Genomic DNA, 19,306 nt, shown 5'->3' on the forward strand with positions numbered 1-19,306 from the left:
TTTTTATATTCATAATGGCAGTTGTTTTCAAGATTTTAAAAGTTTTCAGGCGTATTTATCTTTGTCTCTATAACTAGTTTTTATCTCTCATATTACGGGGGTTATTTTATATTGTTTGTTCTAATATTTATTTATTTTTTAAATTTATATTTTTTTATTATATGAAAGTTAATAATATATTTATGTTTTGATGATAAATTGTTTCACAAATAAATGAGATGTTATAACCCGGTTTAAAAGCTATATGGTTTTGATTAGACCCAAGACCAGTTTATTTTTTTTACTATAAAATTGGTTTTTTAATTATAAATAATATTTATGAAAGTTAATAATATACTTATGGTTTGATGAGACCCAGGACCCGTTTGGTTTTTTAATTTAAATAATATATATATCTTTTTTAAAATAAATAAGATATTAATTTTTAGTATATCCTATTTTATAGGATTTTTACATCAATAATTTGGTGAGAATATTTTTTTATTTAATGAGATGTTATAACCTGTTTAAAGAATATCTGGGTTTGGTAAGACCCATACCCATGAATTTGGGTCAAATGCATGAGAAACCTTCATTTAAAAATCAAGCAAATCTGGTGACTCCAAAAAAAGGGGGAGCGACCACATCGCGACACCTAGGATTTTTATGGTTTCGTTTATATATATTATAGATTACACTAATAAAATTATATTTTCTCTCTTATTTTTAATTAATAATATTTTTTTATACTTTTATCATTTTATTTCATTCTCCTCCTCTCACAACCATTTTCAGAGAATATTAAAAAGCTATAGAAGGTATATAATATTTCTTCAAATTTACTCATAAATGAAAGTTTCTTTATCTCCTCCACTCACAATCATTTAAAACTACTTTATATAACATAGATAACTCACTCACAAATTACAATAATACGCAGGACATGTTAGGAATACTCTAATATAGCTACACTTTCTCATGATATAATGATATATGGGTTCTCTCATGCAACCCAAATTTGAGGATATCAAAAGCCCAAATTGATTGTGAATAATCATCATACATGTGTTACAAATCACAATAACAAAAAGGTTGAAATGGGCTCACAACATCGCTCGTAGTCGCCATTCAAACGAGCACATTCCCTAAAAAACCACCTATAGCGAGACGAGCGCATCACCTACACTCGTAGGCTTTCGTGGGAGCCAAGGACCCTGTTGTGGGTAGTTTATGGCATTTAACTTATTTGTTGGGTATTATTAGTGTTGTGACATAAAAATAATAAAATTATTGATTATCGTTTTTAACCAGTTTAATAAATAGGTTGTTTTTCGAATGACCATATAGGTTATGTATTTTTCGCATTATAGAGTATCTTAAATCCATTTATTTTTTATTTATCACAAGTCAATAAATACCTTATGAAAATCACGCCTCATATTTAACCATTACCTAACACACTAGAAATAAAAACAAGCCGAAGGAAAACTATCAACAAAAGACTAAACACGTATTAGTGGAGGACATCGACATAACTACACGGGTACACAAGGTTCATTAGCCTTTGCCGACCAAAATGTTATCAATTAGTCTAATCCTTAATACTATTATCGGCAAAGTATTTAAAACGAATTTAATATACATCTTAACATGTTTTCTAGAAATTAATCATGTCCATATAAATAGAATCTTTAAATCTTGATCCAACATGGACCAATCACAAGGTCCACTCTCAACCCTCTTTTGTTTTCTTCCCACAAGGGTCACCCAAATGCCTAAACAAACTCCAAAGTCCAAATGTTACTTTCAAAGTGATGGTACCAAAGTCCAAAACAACATTATTATCATAACTAATAATTGTAAATCATGCATCAAAACTTGTACCCTTTAGCGTTTTGTCCTAATCAAAAACTTCCCAACTACTCTAAATTTATACAACCTTATAATTTCTTCTCTTAGAGAGATTTTGAAACAAGAATGGCACCATGGATGCTACTCTTCTTCTTTTCACTAGTATTTTTACAATATAGTCCTTCATCTTTTGCTAAGTTTCAACCTAGGTACTTTCCTTCTTCAATCACCCATCCCAAATCATTATATCCACCTAGCAATAACAATCTTTACAAAACAAAATACTTCACACAAATTCTTGATCACTTCAATTACAATCCTCAAAGTTACCAAACGTTCCAACAACGATATCTGGTCAACGACAGCTTCTGGGGTGGCCCCAAGACCAATGCTCCGATATTCGTATACACTGGGAATGAAGGCGATATTGAATGGTTTGCTCAAAACACCGGATTCATGTATGATATTGCGCCTGAGTTCAAAGCCCTTCTCGTGTTCATAGAGGTATTTGACTTTAATTTTCATTTGCTATATGTTTTTGTATTTCTAAATTTGGAAAGTATGATTATAGCATAGGTACTATGGTAAATCAATACCATATGGAGGTGATAAAAAGAAAGCATACAATAGTTCAAACACTTTTGGATACTTGAGTTCAACACAAGCATTGGCTGATTATGCAACACTCATTGTTAATCTCAAGAACAACTTGACAGCAATAGATTCTCCTGTTATTGTGTTTGGAGGTTCCTATGGTGGAAGTATGATTTCTTTATTTCTTTATTTAATTTCTTTAAATTATTATTTGTACCTTTTGTATTATTATGAATTTAGTTGCATAAAATAAAGGCGTAAACGGGTTTTTTGTTGTTATGTAGTGTTGGCAGCCTGGTTCAGACTAAAATATCCACATGTAGCTATAGGTGCATTGGCATCTTCTTCACCTATCCTTCAATTTGAGAATATCACATCTCAATATAGCTTCAACAATATAATAACACAAGACTTTAGGGTATTCTTTTTTTTACTTTAAATACCATATTTTTCCTTATTCATTTTTCCTATTTATATGCCTTACTCTTTTAAAAGATAAAACACTCTCGGGTATTAATAAATATCTTTTGATAAACCGGCGGTAACAATTTAAATTGAGATTACAGTTGAATTTTTATTTTTTACATCCGTTTTAGTTATTATACCAATGCGTTTGGATCAAATACAAATAAAATTAACGTGTTAATTCAATTGTGAGAATCAATTAACGCAAGTAATTATGTAATATTTACTCTATGATATAATTACATAATTACTCTACTTGATTATCACAATTAGCACATTAATATCATTTGTATGTAACTTTCCCCCTATACCAATTACAAAAGAACTTTGACGTTAAACATCCAAATTATTATGAAAAATGGACGGGCAAAAAGCCAATCGACTCGGACCCCCATAATTCTACCATGCATCCAATATGCATAATTATTTCCCCTTTTAACTTTTTTTGTTACATACAAAAGAGCAAAAAAATGATGAAACTTAGATGATATAAAATATCAGAGTGAGAGTGAGAACTGTTACAAAGTAATAAAAGGGTCATGGGGCGAGATCCAAGAGACGACTAGTACACAACAAGGACTCGAGTTACTCCGCAAGTCATTTCATGTATGCAAGTATGTTATTAAACTCGTTTACAATTGAACTTGGTTTCAAAGAAAATAATTTTGAAACTTTTTAATATCATAATAAATAATTATGTGTTGCAGAAATTATATTAGCGGTGGCTATCTTGAAGGTTGGCTTTCAGAGGCATTTATTTATACTGCAATGACGGATTATCCAACTCCGTCCAATTTTCTTGCTCCAATGCCGGCTTATCCCATCAAACAGGTATTTTGTTTTATTCACTCTAGACTTTAGATAAAAACATTGTACATAATTTTATATTTCCGTATAGAGAGCTGTTTATTTCATAACCAAATAACATGCTAGTAATTACGAGAACTGCATAATAAACTTGTATGTAGTAATTTGGAAGTGAGAGATAAAAACAATTATGTAAACGTCATGCTTTCTCTTTTCCACTAATTTATATAACGCGGTTCTTTCAATTATAAACATATTTATATTTATCACAAAATTAATTGCATACAAAATAGAAGTAAAGAATATCCAAATAATCACTTTTTAGTCTTTATAATTAGAGTATCTCTGCGAGAGATTGAAAAGACACAAATAGCTATATCAAATATGAATTGTCTTCATATAGTTTCCAATGAGATTATAAAAGAAGTAAGTTGAAAGGAATCCATCGATTAAAATGTCAATTGTCATTTTGAATCCTAGTTAACTAATAGTTATTTTAATTCCCACTCTCTATGTATATTATCATTTCCTTTAATGAATAAGAATGAAAGGTTTTTAACCAATAATCCATAATAATTAGTAAAAAGCAAGCAAAACCAATATTTTAAAGTAAAATTGAAGTAAAAAAAGATACTCCATAAAATGTCATATCAAACTGAGTTATGGGCTAGCGGCATGGTTATAATACACCAAACAAGTAGGCATGTATTCGGGCTTTTTTCTCATATTTTAATCTATATTATACAAGATCAACTAAATGAACTTGACTAATTATAGTGAAATAATAGATGTGCAAGGCGATTGACAACCCTAAGTTTGGAAATGACACATTTGCAAAGTTGTATCATGCTGCTAACATCTACTACAACTACACCGGGGATGTATCGTGCTTTAATTTTCTTGACGATTCCGACCCTCACGACCTTGGAGGGTGGCAATGGCAGGTAAAAAAAATTCATTATTATTATTAGTGACCTAAGAGTACATTGTGAAACAAACCATAATAGCTGGTTTTCTTATGAATTCATATCATTAAAATATTTTTACCATAAATATTGTTTTGACTTTGAAAAGTTAAATGAAATTTTAATCTGGTTGGGCCAGGCCTGTTCAGAGATGGTGATGCCAACATCAGGAAATACTGAAGAAAGTATATTTCCGGCCTCAACATATAGCTATTCGGCCCACTACGAATACTGTAAAGCAACTTATAATGTCCAATCAAGGCCCACTTGGATTACTACAGAATTTGGTGGTCATGTATGTATACATAATTTAAATCTAATTTCTTCTAGTTCTTTTTTTTATATGCTAGAACTAAAATTAAATTAAATTAACATTTTAGTATGTGAAGAAACACTAAGTGACCCGGTACAGATTATAGATAATCTGGGGGTTAAGTAATGTTTCCCACGAGAATGAGGTCCAACAGAGACGGTTGTTCTTCAGGGGACCTGCAAAACAAACACCGTAAGCTCGTCACTGAGAAGGGGGGGGGGGGGTTCCTCCTTGTGACCACCCTCCGGCGTGAGAATCAGACTAGATTGCTCTGAATATAAGTGTATATTAAGAGATTGCTAGATAACTGGATAGCAGATGATCTTACCATTCCAAGATGTTGGAGTATTTATAGCCGAAGGTAGGTTTCCTAGAAGGTACAGCCGGCTGAATAGTATTCCTGTTCTACCAACAGTGGGCTATGCACAGGCCATACTGGTTGGTGGGTAGGTTACGGCCAACAGTAACAAAGTCGGCTGCACTATTCCACCAACTGTATATTATGCACGTCCCACCTACTGTGGATTGTACGCAGGCCATGCTGGTTGGTGAATAGGTTACGGCCAACAGTAACACTATTCCACCAACTGTAGGCTGCGCATGCCCCACAGTAAGGGTTGGTGAGTAGGCAGCGGCTAATAGTGACAAACAGTACTAGAGGGTGCTCCTCCTCGCACTGTTGTCGGTGAGCTGTCACCCTGTGATTGGCTCATGGGCTGTTCTGGTCAGATCGTCTGTCCTATCCATACCTTGGTAGGTATAGTACAAAAGATCTTTCAAAATCATACAGACTGGCTCATTTAGGCGGGATTGTTCCCGCCTTGCTCATTCCTTCATGTGACTACTGAAGTATCTAGTGTCTTGTGCGTGTAGCCCTGCTGTCTGCGGGTAGCCTTCCCTGATGGCTTGTATCCGCAACTGCGGGAACAGGCGGGGTACTTCACCATTGGGAGGCTTTCCCTGCGTGTACAGCTTGCGTACTGCGCGTAAGATTCTATGAGCATGGTGGGTCCTGCGGGAGCAGATGGCCTTTGCGCAGACGTCCCTGTTCAAGGTGAGTCTTGCGGGACCAACTGGTCTCTGCTGGGACCTACCCCTTCAAGTCCCCCCAGTCCAATGTTCTTCTCATGAATGTTTAATAAAGTGAGGTGAACTTTTGGACTTTAAGCAAGGGGTTTTGAGAAGGGTTTTTAGTTTTAAGGTTCTCCGTGGGGATTCTTCCCGCGGGTTTCCTAATGTCACTTGCAAAAATTCCCGATTTTTTTTGCTTGATCTTTGGGTATGATGCGGGTAGGTATGTAACCTTCTCGCAAGTCAGGAGCGTTGAGTCTCACTTGTGTGGATTCTCCCTGAGGTTTTGGTAGTTTTGAACATAGTGATCAATTATGTTTAAACCACCAATTCCATCCTGGAGCCTCAAACAATGTAGTTCTCGACGTTCCCGCTTTGCGGGGATGTTATTTCCGTTTCCGCAAGCATTGCCCAGAAGATCCTTCTTGGTTTCAATTCCCTGCGGAGCGCTAGGTATGTGAAGGGTTTTGCCTGAACACTGCACCCGCGCTCGTCTTAAGGTTACTTTACTTTCAAGGTACCCCTGGCGTCAATTCCCTGCGGGTGCTAGGTATGTGAAAGGTTTTGCCTTAACACTGTATCCGCACCCGTCTTATAGTTACTTTGTTGCCGGGGTATTCTTGGCTTCAATTCCCTGCGGGTGCTAGGTATGTGAAGGGTTTTGCCTTAACACTGTACCCGCATCCGTCTTACGGTTACTTGGTTGCCAAGGTAAGGGGTATTTTCCCGCTTACTTTTGAATCTTTTTGAATTTCGAATTTTGAAATTCGAAAGGTTGGTGAGGATAAGAACAGTCCAAACATCTGAAACGTCGTGCGACGGTTTCTTCTGACTGTGTCAGGACGTGCAGGAAGTTATGGTGACGTGACAGTACATGGTCATTCCAGACGCTTTTTCAGGCGCGTGGGCGTGATTTTTCGGGCGCGTGGCCGCGAAATTAATGGTACGCGTCCTGTCAACAGCTGTTGCCAGCCTGCTCTTTGCCACGTGTCATAGTTTCATTGCACCTTCGATTTCTCTCTCCTTCGCATTAAATTCACCGCATTAATTGCGATCACTATATAAAGGGGAAGAGGGTCATTTGTAATTCACATCTTCACTTCTTCTCTTTCATCTCTTAAGGCGATTTCTGGTGAATACTCTCTTATTCAGTTGAGCATTCCTCCGAAATCGTTTCTTCTTCCTTTACAATATGTCTTCACATGATACTGAAGCTGTAGTCGATGATAAGAGTACTGCTGGCGAGTGCCAGTGTGCTCTGCCCGGCGATCAGTACAGGTATATTGTTAGGAAGTTCATGCTCGATCCTCTCGAGCCTGAGTTTCCTGAACCCCATCAGACCGTGTACGATGCCCCCAGTGGCAAGATCGGGGTATATGCTGCATTCTTTGTTTATGGGAATCTTAGGTTCCCATTGACAAAGTTTGTGTACCGTGTCCTGGAGAGGCACGGTGTGCATTTGACCGAGTTGCACCCCATGGCGATTGCCAAGATTCGCCACTTCGAGTGGGTGTGCCGGATTTTGGGCATTGAGCCCTATGTGGACCGCCTGATGACCTTCTATACTTGGAGGTGCATCCAGGGGTGGTACACCCTGACAACCCGGATCAAGGGTTTGAAGATTTGCGCGACCGAGCGCAGTCTCCGATCGTGGAAGCGGGAGTTCTTCTACATTTCTGCCAGCGCCGTCCCCATTGCCATGAAGTTTAAAAATGGCCAAGCAATTCCGAGCCACCACGCCACCAACTACCAGGAGGCGGAATGGTTTGCGAAGATATCCCGGGTCCAATCTCCGGTTTACCGGTTTGCGGAGTCCGGGATGGTGATGCTGGGGATGAGCCGGGTATGGAAGGAGGCGTCTCAGGTTCCCATCCTTCTCGAATACGGTTTGAACTCTACTCCTTATGGTATGTCTTGTCTTTCTTGCTGATATGAGGTTGTCTTCTAACTGTTTCTTTTCTTTCAGAGGGGAACAATTTAGAGTCGCTCCTGTACCCGTGGGAAGCTGACGGTCCCGTGCGGGTGGGTACTCGTGCTCTTGACGAGAACGAGTTGCCCATCCTGGAGCAAACAGCGGATCGGTTTGTGGAGGTCTATCCGCTGGGCCACGAGATCCTGAGCCACCGGCGGCCAGGTAAGGCGTTATTCTCTCCTCCACCCCTCAGTGCTGTACCCGCTGCTGGAATTCCTGACATCCTGTCTTCTTCTGAGGAATCCGCAGATGGTCCTCCGTTAGTGCGGAAGAAGAGGGCTGCCGGCGGGAAAGGGAAGGAGAAGGCGGCCTCCACAGCCGATCCAGTGCTCCTATCTGACACTGAGTCAGATAGTGAAGAGGTGGCGGGGAACCCCGGTGGTGAGAAGACCACTGTTCCGGAGGCTACGACTGTTACCTCCGGATAACCAATGGCGACGACGGTGACCGGCATCAAGAGACCGGCTCCATCGGGTTCGTCCCCGCCCGTCCGTACGTTCAAGCTCAAGAAAACCCGTAAGTACAACTCTTGGCTTTTATCTTCGTAGTTTAATCTTCCAAGTCTTTTAACACTTTTCTTCTTTACGCAGGTGTGGATGTTGGCGCATTCCAGGGTGAGGGGCCGAGTACTACCTCTCCGCCAATGACGGTAGGCTTGGTCAGCCTACCTGAGGCGTCGACCCAGGCGCCTGCGCCTGCTTCCGCTGGTTCAGTTGCTCATTCTGAGCCGACTGTTCCAGCCGAGATGACGTCACCGCCGGCTGTGAGTGCGATTTTTACGGCATCCTTCACAGAGCCGGCGGTTACTTTTGCCGCGGATTCTGCGGCAGCGACCGCGGCGGCAACCACGGCGGCTGCTACCATGCCCCCGTCATCGGCAACGACGGCCGGTCCCTCAGGTACGCGTGGGGCTTCTCGCATCTTTCCGCCACCTTCCCATCTGCCTGACCTCTTGGACGGATTTCCATTGGGTTCAGGTGATGGGTTCGGCGGCTATCGGCCTGTAATTGACCCTACAGGTGCGTAGGGTTCTTTTGGCCCATTTTTCTATATATATTTTATCATCTTTTCCTAACTGCTTTTTGTTTCTTTTGCAGTGTCGGATTCCAATGAAGTGTATGTTCCGCGATGGAACATACGCCGAGGAACAACCCTTCGTACCCCTGTGGAGTGCGTGGAATGGGCTCGCCACGCTGCTCCCCATGGTGCGTTGGGGGAAGCCATGGCTAGCTACCAGGAGGGTAGGCTAACCAACGAGCTTCGGGTTCTCCAAGCCCGGATGCAGCCGCGCGTCGAGCTGCTTTGTCGTGAAAACGACAAGTTGAAAGCAGCTCGCGCCAAAGAAGTATCTCATGCGCGGGCTCTTCGGGAGGAGAACCAAAAGCTGTCCGCAGCTGCTACGGAGAAGGAGAAGGCCTTCAAGGCCCTCGAGTTTGAGGTTCAAGCGCGACTCGAGGCCCGCTCCAAGGCTGCCCAAGCTGTTAACGAACAGCTTCGGCTAGCTAAGGAGACTGCGAGGAACGCGACCGAGAGGGCCACCAAGGCTGAAGCCGTTGCTGAGCCTTTACGCATGGAGAACGAGGAGCTCAAGGCCAAATTAGAGGCTCTCCAACGTGCTCATGATGCCTTGGCGATGGAAGATGCCAAGAAGCTCCAGGAGATCTTGGACCAGAGGGGCGTGCTTGACCAAACCGAGCGGAAGCTTAAGGGCGTCGAAGAGGCTGCCGCAAAGGAAGTGCTACTTGCCAACCTTAACAAAAGCGAAGCCGAACGCGCCTGCACCCAAGCTCAAGCCGCCCTTAAAGAAGCTCTGGTTGCCAAGGAATGGCTTCTTCGAGAAGCGTTGTCTCAGGTATGTCTATCTTCATGTCTTCACGCTTTTCTTTGTAGATAGGGTGTTGACACTTGTATATTTTCTTATGCAGGTTGTGCATCGGGTCTTTTCAGAGACATCTTACGACGATGCAATGAGCGCAGCCCTCAACGCTTCTCACGAGGATGGGGAACGGGTCGGCTTCCTGCTTGGTCTAGGGTTTGTTGAGAAAGGCGTCCCGCCGTCCAACTTCCCTTTGTACAATGTAGATACTGAAGCCATATATGACCAAGCAGTAAATCAATACGCCGCCTTCCCGCATCCGGTGGTGGAGAAGGTGAATGAAATTGCTACTGCTGATGACGGGCTACTTATCCTTAAGGCTTACCTTGAACAGCCACGCTCTACTGACGGCGCTGGTCCAAGTGGAAGTGGCCCTGAAGCCTGATCCTGAAGATCCCTTCCCGCTGCTAGGATAGATTTAGTTTGTATAGATTTACTTTCTTGTAGGCGGGTAGTTACCCGGCCATTCTTGTAACGAATATTTATGAAATGTAAATCTTTGCGCGGCTAAGACCGCTTGATTCATTGGATTCCTTGCTTTATAAACGTTATATGACTTACATACTTAAGTTTAAATTAGCAATTTTCCAAGTGTTTAGAATAAGTTAACCTTTGAACGTGGTAGATAGGTGTGAAGTTTTGCTTCCTCTTCCGTGATTGTGCGGGTAGGACCGTCACTTGCACGTAGTAGGATGGCTAAACTTTACCATCTGACCTGCGTGTAGGTTTACCTTATTTGAGGATAAGTTAACCTTTGAACGTGGTAGATAATAGGTGTGAAGTTTTGCTTCCTCTTTCGTGATTGTGCGGGTATGACCGTCACTTGCACTTAGTAGGATGGCTAAACTTTACCCATATCTGACCTGCGTGTAGGTTTTCCTCATTTTTTTTTTTTTTTTTTTTTTTTTTTTTTTTAAGGATAACCTTTGAACGTGGTAGATGATAGGTTGAAGTTTTGCTTCCTTGTTCGTGATTGTGCGGGTAAGACCGTCACTTGCACTTACAAGGATGGCTAAACTTTACTTACATCTGTCCTGCGTGTAGGTTTCCCTTATTTTTAACGTTGTGTTTATGCGGATTTTGCCGCCTGCCACACGTAACGACTTACTTCTTCCCGTTTATGCGGTAAATACCGACCAGTGGGAAGTTCATAAGTATAAAGGTAAACATATTATGAAAGGAGAATCATTTCCATTAGAAGTGGCTCTAGGCCTTTACAAGTTTTGGAATTGATCTACATATAACATTTGCGTAATTGAGCTCCATTCCATGTTCTTGGGATGGGAGTGCCATCGAGCCTTTCAAGCCGGTATGCGCCCTTTCCCAGGACTTCTTTGATAATGTATGGCCATTCCCAAACCGGGGCCAGCTTTCCCGGGCGCTCTTGGTTTGAAGCCTCGTTGTTACGCAGTATGTAGTCTCATATCTTGAAGTTGCAGAGTTTTACCCGCGTGTTGTAGTACTTTTGCATTTGTCGTTTGTAGTTCTCTTCACGCACTGCGGCTAAGTCTCTGCGTTCCTCGGTTAGCATGAGATCCAACCGTCTTTCCGCATCATTGTCTTCTGGCTGAATCAAGACCCTTGGCGAGGGTAGACCAATTTCGACCGGGACCATGGCTTCAGTGCCATAAGTGAGGCTGAACGGGGTTTCTCCCGTACTGGCCTTCTTCAGCGTTCTGTTTGCCCAAAGGACGTGCGGAAGCTCGTCCACCCAGCCGGATCTGTGTTTCGATAGTCTCTTCTTGATGCCTTCGACGATGCTCTTATTTGCTCTTTCCACCTCACCATTACCTTGCGGGTGTGCCACTGAGGTAAAGGTGTGGGTGATTTGAAGTTCTTTTAGCCACTGTTGTAGCTTCTTGTCAGCAAAGTTGGTGCCGTTATCGCTCACCAAATTCTGTGGAAGTCCAAAACGACAAATAATAAATTCCCAAATAAATTTTTTGATATGTTTCGCGGTTGTTTGGGCTAAAGGTTTTGCTTCTATCCACTTGGTGAAGTAGTCGATGGCTACCACTAGGAACTGAACATTTCCTGCTGCTGTAGGAAATGGGCCTGTCACATCGATGGCCCACTTCTGAAATGGCCATGAAGAAGTGACTGGAACAAGTTCATTCTTCGGGCGGTGCGTGTTGGGTGCGTAAAGCTGGCAAGACCTGCATTTTCTGATGTATGCCAGTGCATCCGTATGCATCCCCGGCCAAAAGTATCCCGCGTTGTTTAGCTTGGCTACAACAGCGCGAGGACCTGCGTGTACTCCACAGATGCCTTCGTGTACTTCCCTTAGGAGGTAGTCAGCATCTTGGTTGTCCACGCATCTCAAGAGTGGGCCAAGAAAGTTACGTCTGTAAAGGATGTCATTGACGAGCTGATAATTCAGTGCTTTACAGCGTAGTTTTCTTGCCTGTGTTTTTGACTCTGGTAGTGTTCCTGCTGCAAGGTAATTTATTATTGGTGTCATCCACGTTTCTGTACCGGTTTGGATGACACAAATTTCCTTGTGCGGGACTGATGGTGCTTCGAGGAGTTCAATGCGGATGTCCTTTCCCAAGTGGGTGAAGGCTAGTGATGCAAGCTTGCTTAACGCATCCGCAGATTTGTTTTCGCTGCGCTTGACGTGTATGACTTTACAATCACTAAAATCACGCATAAGGGTTTTTGCCTGGGAGAGGTACAGGGCCATTGTGTCGTTCACAGCTGTGTACGTTCCATTTATTTGGTTGGCCACCAGCATGGAATCCACGTGGGCTTCCAAGTTTTTCACTCCCATCTTACGCGCAATTCTCAAACCGGCCAAGAATGCTTCATATTCGGCTTCGTTATTCGTACTTGGAAAATCCAACCGAATAGCGTAAGTATATTCTTGGCCTGCTGGGTTGGTTAATTTTAACCCTGCGCCTGAACCCTCGTTACTGGCTGCTCCATCAGTGTAGAGTCGCCAGACATCATTGATGTCCTGTGCTGGGGAGGGTTGAGCCTCCTCCTGGCACTCTTTCTCCCGCGAAGCGGGGACTTCTGCAATAAAATCGGCCAGGACCTGGCCCTTTATGGCTGGTCTTGGCTTGTACCTAATTGCATATTCTCCCAATTCAATTGCCCATTTGGCTAGACGTCCCGATAATTCGGGTTTGCCTAGAACGTTTGAGAGTTTGAAGTTGGTGAGAATGGTGATTGGGTGGCCCTGGAAATATCGTCTTAACCTGCGTGAAGCGTGTATAAGTGCTAAGACCAATTTTTCGAGGGTAGAGTACCGGGTTTCTACGTCTGTTAGTACACGGCTAACATAATAGATTGGCATCTGGATGCCTTTTCGTTCTATTAGCAGGACTGCCCCGGTTGCTCTATCTGTTGCGGAAAGGTATAGGATTAACTCCTCTCCCGCTTGTGGTGCTGTAAGTGTTGGGAGTTCGATCAGGCGTGACCGAATCTCCTGAAAAGCTGCTTCCGCTTCTGGTGTCCAGCGGAAGTGCGTTTTCTTTAAGCAGTTTCTCAATGTTGACACGAAAGGAAACGACTTATCCGCATGGTTTGCCAAAAAGCGATTAAGTGCGACTAGTCGTCCATTCAGTGTCTGAGCCTGTTTGATGGTGGTAGGTGATTCCATTTTAATAATGGCTTCGACCTTTTCAGGGTTCGCTCTGAAGCCATCTTTAGTAACAATGACTCCCAAGAACTTCCCTTCTTCCATCCCAAATGAACACTTGCTCGGGTTGAGCTTCATGTTTATCTTTCTGAGCGTGTTGAAAGTTTCTTCAATGTCTTTCAACATCGCTTCTGGCTCGGGGCTTTTGATGACCAAATCATCCATATAGACTTCCAAGTTTCTCCCGATTTGGGCATGAAACTCTTTGTCCATCAGTCGTTGGTACGTGGACCCTGCATTCTTAAGTCCGAATGGCATCATTTTATAACAAAATGTACCATCGGGCGTCCGAAATGCGGTTTTGTCCTGGTCATCTACGGCCATGTGGATTTGATGGTACCCCTTATACGCATCCAAGAAGCATTTAAGGCGAAATGGTACCAACGAATCCACCTTAAGATCAATTTCTGGTAACGGATAACAATCTTTGGGGCATGCTTTGTTCAAATCTTTGAAATCTATGCACATGCGCCATTGTTTGTCATTCTTCGGTACCATTACGGGATTTGCAACCCATGTTTGATATCTGCTAACGCGTACGATGCCTGCGTCAAGGAGTTCCTTGACTTGGGTTCTACACGCGTTAGTTTGTTCAGGCCCCATTACTCTGCGCTTTTGTACGACTGGCGTAACAGCCGGATCGCACTTGAGCTTATGCTCCGCCTTACTTCGGGGTACACCAGTCATGTCAGCTGGTGCCCACGCAAAGATGTCAGCGTTTTTCTGCAGTAAGCGTTTGAGTAGGGTGCGGGTGGGATCAACGATTGTTGGTCCAATGGTAACGGCCTGGTCGGGGTATTTGCCATTGAAGGCCCATTTTTCCGGTTCGGTGATGGTTGGTTTAGCCTTTTTCGGTTTGGGTTTAGATGAGACAGATGCGATGCATACCTGGGGAATGCCAGTGATCATCGCTACACCCTCAGCTGTTGGCCATCCCATCATGCCGTGGACTGAAGATACCACGGCGTTGAATCTTGCCATCCCGTCTCTTCCGAATAGGATGTCGTACGTGTGGTGTGGCTTTTTCATCACGACAAAATCCACGTCTTCTGTGCGTGAATGATTCCCATCAGTAAGAGTAACGGGGAAAGATAGGATACCCAGGGGGGTTTCTGTACTGCCGTCAAACCCTTCCATTGAAGCGTAGACCGTTTCCAAGCGTTCTTTGTCTTCATCATCCAGCTTATCAAAGAACTGCCTGTACATCACTGTCGACGAAGCGCCGTTGTCAGCAAGAGTGCGGGAAGTGATGTAATGCCCCAGCTGGCTTCTGATGACGATGGGGCCTTCTTTGCTGGGGCCTCCTGGCACTCGCGGGAAGCGCACCTCAGCTTCCTTCCACGCGCATGGTTCTGTCACTCGTCTTTTTCTTCCTCTGACCTTGCCATGAACCATGTTGATGCTGATGTCGACGGGCTTTCGTCCGTTACCTCTGTACCGGTTGTCATTCCTTCCTCCCTTCCTGATTGATGCCACGAGATGTGCAAGTCTTCCATCCTTGACAAATGTCTCAATAATATCCTTCAAGGATGTGCACTCTTCAGTACCATGACCCTTTGTTCCGTGGAAATCACAGGATTTGCTTTGATCCGCATTAGGTTTCTGCCGGATCAATGGGGCTTTTGGCCATGGCAATTTTTCCGTGGCAAATATCTCCGTGACGCTCTTCGTGAGTGGCGTCCACCGGTGTTTTCGGTTTGAAGGGTGTGTGTTGTCCCTTCCGCCAACAAGAGGGCGAGAGCTGGATGAGGTGTCAAAGTTTACCCTTGACTGCCAAATACCTAGCCTCCTCTTTTTGTTCTGCCGGGCGATCCGGACATTGTTTTCTCTTGTCCTCTGCGTGTAGAGGTGTGTACTCTGGGGAAGATCCCTTCCCAGTTGCTTTTCCGTCTCGGCAAAGCGCTTTGCCGCCGTCATGATGGCATCCCATGTTGATGGCATGCCATCCTTACCCGTCAATGTGCGGATAAGTTCTGGGTATTCGGCGCCTTGGATGAAGGCGGCGCGAACCAGATCCTCACTTATGTTGCCGAGACTTAGCTTTTTGGAGTTGAAACGAGTGATGAAGTCTAGTAAAGATTCATCCTCCTCTCTCACGCAGTTGAGGATCGTCCACTGCTCTTCAGTGTACTTCCTCTGTTGGCTGAAGTGCTGGCTGAACTTGTTCTGAAAGTCCGCCCAGTCATATATGTGGTGGATCGGTAAACGATCGAACCATGCCCTGGCCGCTCCGACCAGAGTCATCTGGAACATGTAGCACCACGTGGGTTCCGTCCAGTTGCTGACGGTAGCCCCCGCAATGAACCTGTTCAAATGGTCGTCTGGGTCGGATAGACCATCATAAGTGCCAATGTTGGACATTTGTTTGGCACTTCTCGGGGCGATTGCTTCCGCAATGTCCCTTGCGAATTTTGACTTTCCTGCATTTGTAGCAGTTGGTCTAAAGGTTTTGGAGAAGTCACGCGGGTTTCTCTCCGCGATTGGTTTAAAAGCTTCCCCAAAATTCCTCTTTGGTTGGACGTCCGTTTCCTTACGCTTCCCTTTCGCCTTATGGCGAGGGTTTGCGTCGGTATCGGACTCCAACTCGTCGTCTGAGTACTCGCAGTCACTGCTCATATTGAGGTGTTGGCGAGTACTGCCGAATTCGTCAGCCTGTTGAGCTGAACGCAAGCGTTCATCCAATTCGGCTTGGAATTCTCTTTGCCGTGCTTCGGCCCACGCCTTCACTTGATCTAGTGTTTGGCGAGGGACCCTCGTTCGTTTTTCCAGCTGGGTATCGGTGAACCCCAGTGGAATATTTACTGCACTTGCCCCGGCTTGGGTAGTCGGGGTAGTGTTCGTAAGGATTGTATAACCGCCGGTGTTCCCCCCAGTTGCTGGGGTTGTTACCGGGGTTTCTTGGTCGGTTACAGGCCTTTGGACCGGAGTAACGTTAACCATTTCTTCAGAAATTGTGAAAAAACTAAAATAGTTCTAGCTTTTATGCACGGATGGCGCCAATGAAGAAACACTAAGTGACCCGGTACAGATTATAGATAATCTGGGGGTTAAGTAATGTTTCCCACGAGAATGAGGTCCAACAGAGACGGTTGTTCTTCAGGGGACCTGCAAAACAAACACCGTAAGCTCGTCACTGAGAAGGGGGGGGGGGTTCCTCCTTGTGACCACCCTCCGGCGTGAGAATCAGACTAGATTGCTCTGAATATAAGTGTATATTAAGAGATTGCTAGATAACTGGATAGCAGATGATCTTACCATTCCAAGATGTTGGAGTATTTATAGCCGAAGGTAGGTTTCCTAGAAGGTACAGCCGGCTGAATAGTATTCCTGTTCTACCAACAGTGGGCTATGCACAGGCCATACTGGTTGGTGGGTAGGTTACGGCCAACAGTAACAAAGTCGGCTGCACTATTCCACCAACTGTATATTATGCACGTCCCACCTACTGTGGATTGTACGCAGGCCATGCTGGTTGGTGAATAGGTTACGGCCAACAGTAACACTATTCCACCAACTGTAGGCTGCGCATGCCCCACAGTAAGGGTTGGTGAGTAGGCAGCGGCTAATAGTGACAAACAGTACTAGAGGGTGCTCCTCCTCGCACTGTTGTCGGTGAGCTGTCACCCTGTGATTGGCTCATGGGCTGTTCTGGTCAGATCGTCTGTCCTATCCATACCTTGGTAGGTATAGTACAAAAGATCTTTCAGAATCATACAGACTGGCTCATTTAGGCGGGATTGTTCCCGCCTTGCTCATTCCTTCATGTGACTACTGAAGTATCTAGTGTCTTGTGCGTGTAGCCCTGCTGTCTGCGGGTAGCCTTCCCTGATGGCTTGTATCCGCAACTGCGGGAACAGGAGGGGTACTTCACCATTGGGAGGCTTTCCCTGCGTGTACAGCTTGCGTACTGCGCGTAAGATTCTATAAGCATGGTGGGTCCTGCGGGAGCAGATGGCCTTTGCGCAGACGTCCCTGTTCAAGGTGAGTCTTGCGGGACCAACTGGTCTCTGCTGGGACCTACCCCTTCAGTATGCTAGATAAAATAATTAGTGAATAATTAATCTACTATCATATTCAGATTATTTGTCATCCTATTTACTTTAAGTAAACATTTTTTTTCAAATGAAACAGGATATTGAGAGAGTATTAAAACGTTTCGGTAGTAATATCATATTCTTCAACGGTTTACGAGACCCTTGGAGTGGTGGCGGGTATATGTCTCTCCTTTTTTAACAACCTTGCTCGTGTTTGTGTAAGAACTGAGAACTGATTGTATCTTTTTTTTGTTTATAAACATAAATAGGGTGCTAAAGGATATATCGAAAAGCATTATTGCTATAGTTGAGAAAGAAGGTACGGAAAATATTTTTGTCCTGATAGTAATGTTTATATCTAAGTGGTTTACTCGTGTTTTGGCAGGGGCACATCATGTTGACCTAAGATTTGCAACAAATGAAGATCCACAATGGCTTCGAGATGTAAGAAAGAGAGAAATCGGTATCATGAAAGATTGGATCGCAGAATACTACGAAGATATGGCGGATTCTCAAGCACACTAGTAACATCAATAACACATGATTTAATTTTCTTTTTATTTGCCATGTGAATTCTTATCGATCACGTCTTGACTGGAGATTTTCATCAAATACAGATAGTGGTCTTTAATAAATAATAATGATACACCAAAGTTTAAACGAAAATACACCAAAGCATGTGCAAATGAACCACGTCGTTTTGATTGTTTTGCATCTAAGAAACATGCATAACAACCCCATGTTCACCTTATATAATGCTTTATTTCTGTTCTAGTTGATCCCGATTCGACATTAGAAGTATATTGATTTTCCCCAATAACCGAATACTTTTGTCTATAGATACTGCATACCTGATTCCATCCATAAATCGTTTTGATTCCCTATGAGTTCTAGTCTCAATAAGACTACTAATTCTTATTGTTCATATAGTATGAATGTATGATATGAATATACCACATCAAGTCGTTATGTATGGATGATGAGATTTCATTGATACAAAGCTAATTCCAGTAGACTTATTGGAGGGTCTCATTGGCGTGCATCCAATAGGAATTGAACATACGAATTCGTCAATTATGAGTTGGGTGGTTTAACAATATGTATCATAAATTCACACACCTACTTCATACTTGAATAAATCAAACAAAACTTTAATGTAACAAATCATATAGAAAACCTTAACCATATGAACTTTTTTAAGAATATTAACTATGATACATATGTTTTTGGTCGTTTTCATGTAACAATTTGAACAACAGGGCGCCACGCCGAAAATCTGTCTTAGATCTGATACAACGTTGGTAGTCCAAATAACATGGCATTCATATAATAATGGAGTTGAAAACATTAATAAATAATATCCATGATATTATATACTTGGTCACCAAAGTTTCACGTGTACACCAAAGTATATAAATCACTGTACAAATATATTATAAGTCGATAAAAGAACCATGATGCTGATTGCTGTTCAAGTTTCTGTTGGATATTTGTGTACGTTCGTGTTCGGTTGTTACAAATATAGTTTAAATATATTAATATTTAAAAGAACTAAATCGGATATAAAGAAACTAAGAAACCGAGAGAATTTTACTTTTTGTAAACGTCAATAGGTAAGCAACAACGGCCCGAAAAAGATGGGGGGTTGTTAAAGATTTTGCATATTCAACAAAGTTTTATAATGGTTAGTAAGTTATCTAATAACAATTATACCCGGTAAAATCCTACATATAGCA

General features: G+C 43.0%; 1 protein-coding gene across 1 annotated transcript; it reads left to right on the top strand.

Moving 5' to 3' along the window:
• The first annotated feature begins 1,686 nt into the window (after window positions 1-1,686).
• Window positions 1,687-18,168, top strand: LOC143545686 (uncharacterized). The gene is made up of 10 exons (XM_077037526.1): window positions 1,687-2,334; window positions 2,402-2,591; window positions 2,709-2,842; window positions 3,391-3,503; window positions 3,597-3,720; window positions 4,485-4,640; window positions 4,801-4,956; window positions 17,668-17,747; window positions 17,840-17,889; window positions 17,956-18,168. Exons 1-10 carry the CDS (start codon window positions 1,957-1,959, stop codon window positions 18,093-18,095), a joined length of 1,521 nt encoding a protein of 506 aa, XP_076893641.1. The 5' UTR covers window positions 1,687-1,956; the 3' UTR covers window positions 18,096-18,168.
• Window positions 18,169-19,306: the final 1,138 nt, after the last annotated feature.

The sequence above is a fragment of the Bidens hawaiensis genome, unplaced genomic scaffold (assembly GCF_021521415.1).
Source record: "Bidens hawaiensis isolate Kalapana, Puna unplaced genomic scaffold, B.hawaiensis_p1.1 tig00013993_1, whole genome shotgun sequence".
NCBI classification, from domain to species: Eukaryota; Viridiplantae; Streptophyta; class Magnoliopsida; order Asterales; family Asteraceae; genus Bidens; species Bidens hawaiensis.

Excerpts from the sequence above, each read along its gene's own strand:
- LOC143545686 (XM_077037526.1), top strand. The coding sequence starts at position 1,957 with ATGGCACCATGGATGCTACTCTTCTTCTTTTCACTAGTATTTTTACAA. Across the intron at positions 2,592-2,708 it reads TGGAGGTTCCTATGGTGGAA|TGTTGGCAGCCTGGTTCAGA; the intron begins GTATGATTTCTT and ends GTTGTTATGTAG. Across the intron at positions 17,748-17,839 it reads GACCCTTGGAGTGGTGGCGG|GGTGCTAAAGGATATATCGA; the intron begins GTATATGTCTCT and ends AAACATAAATAG.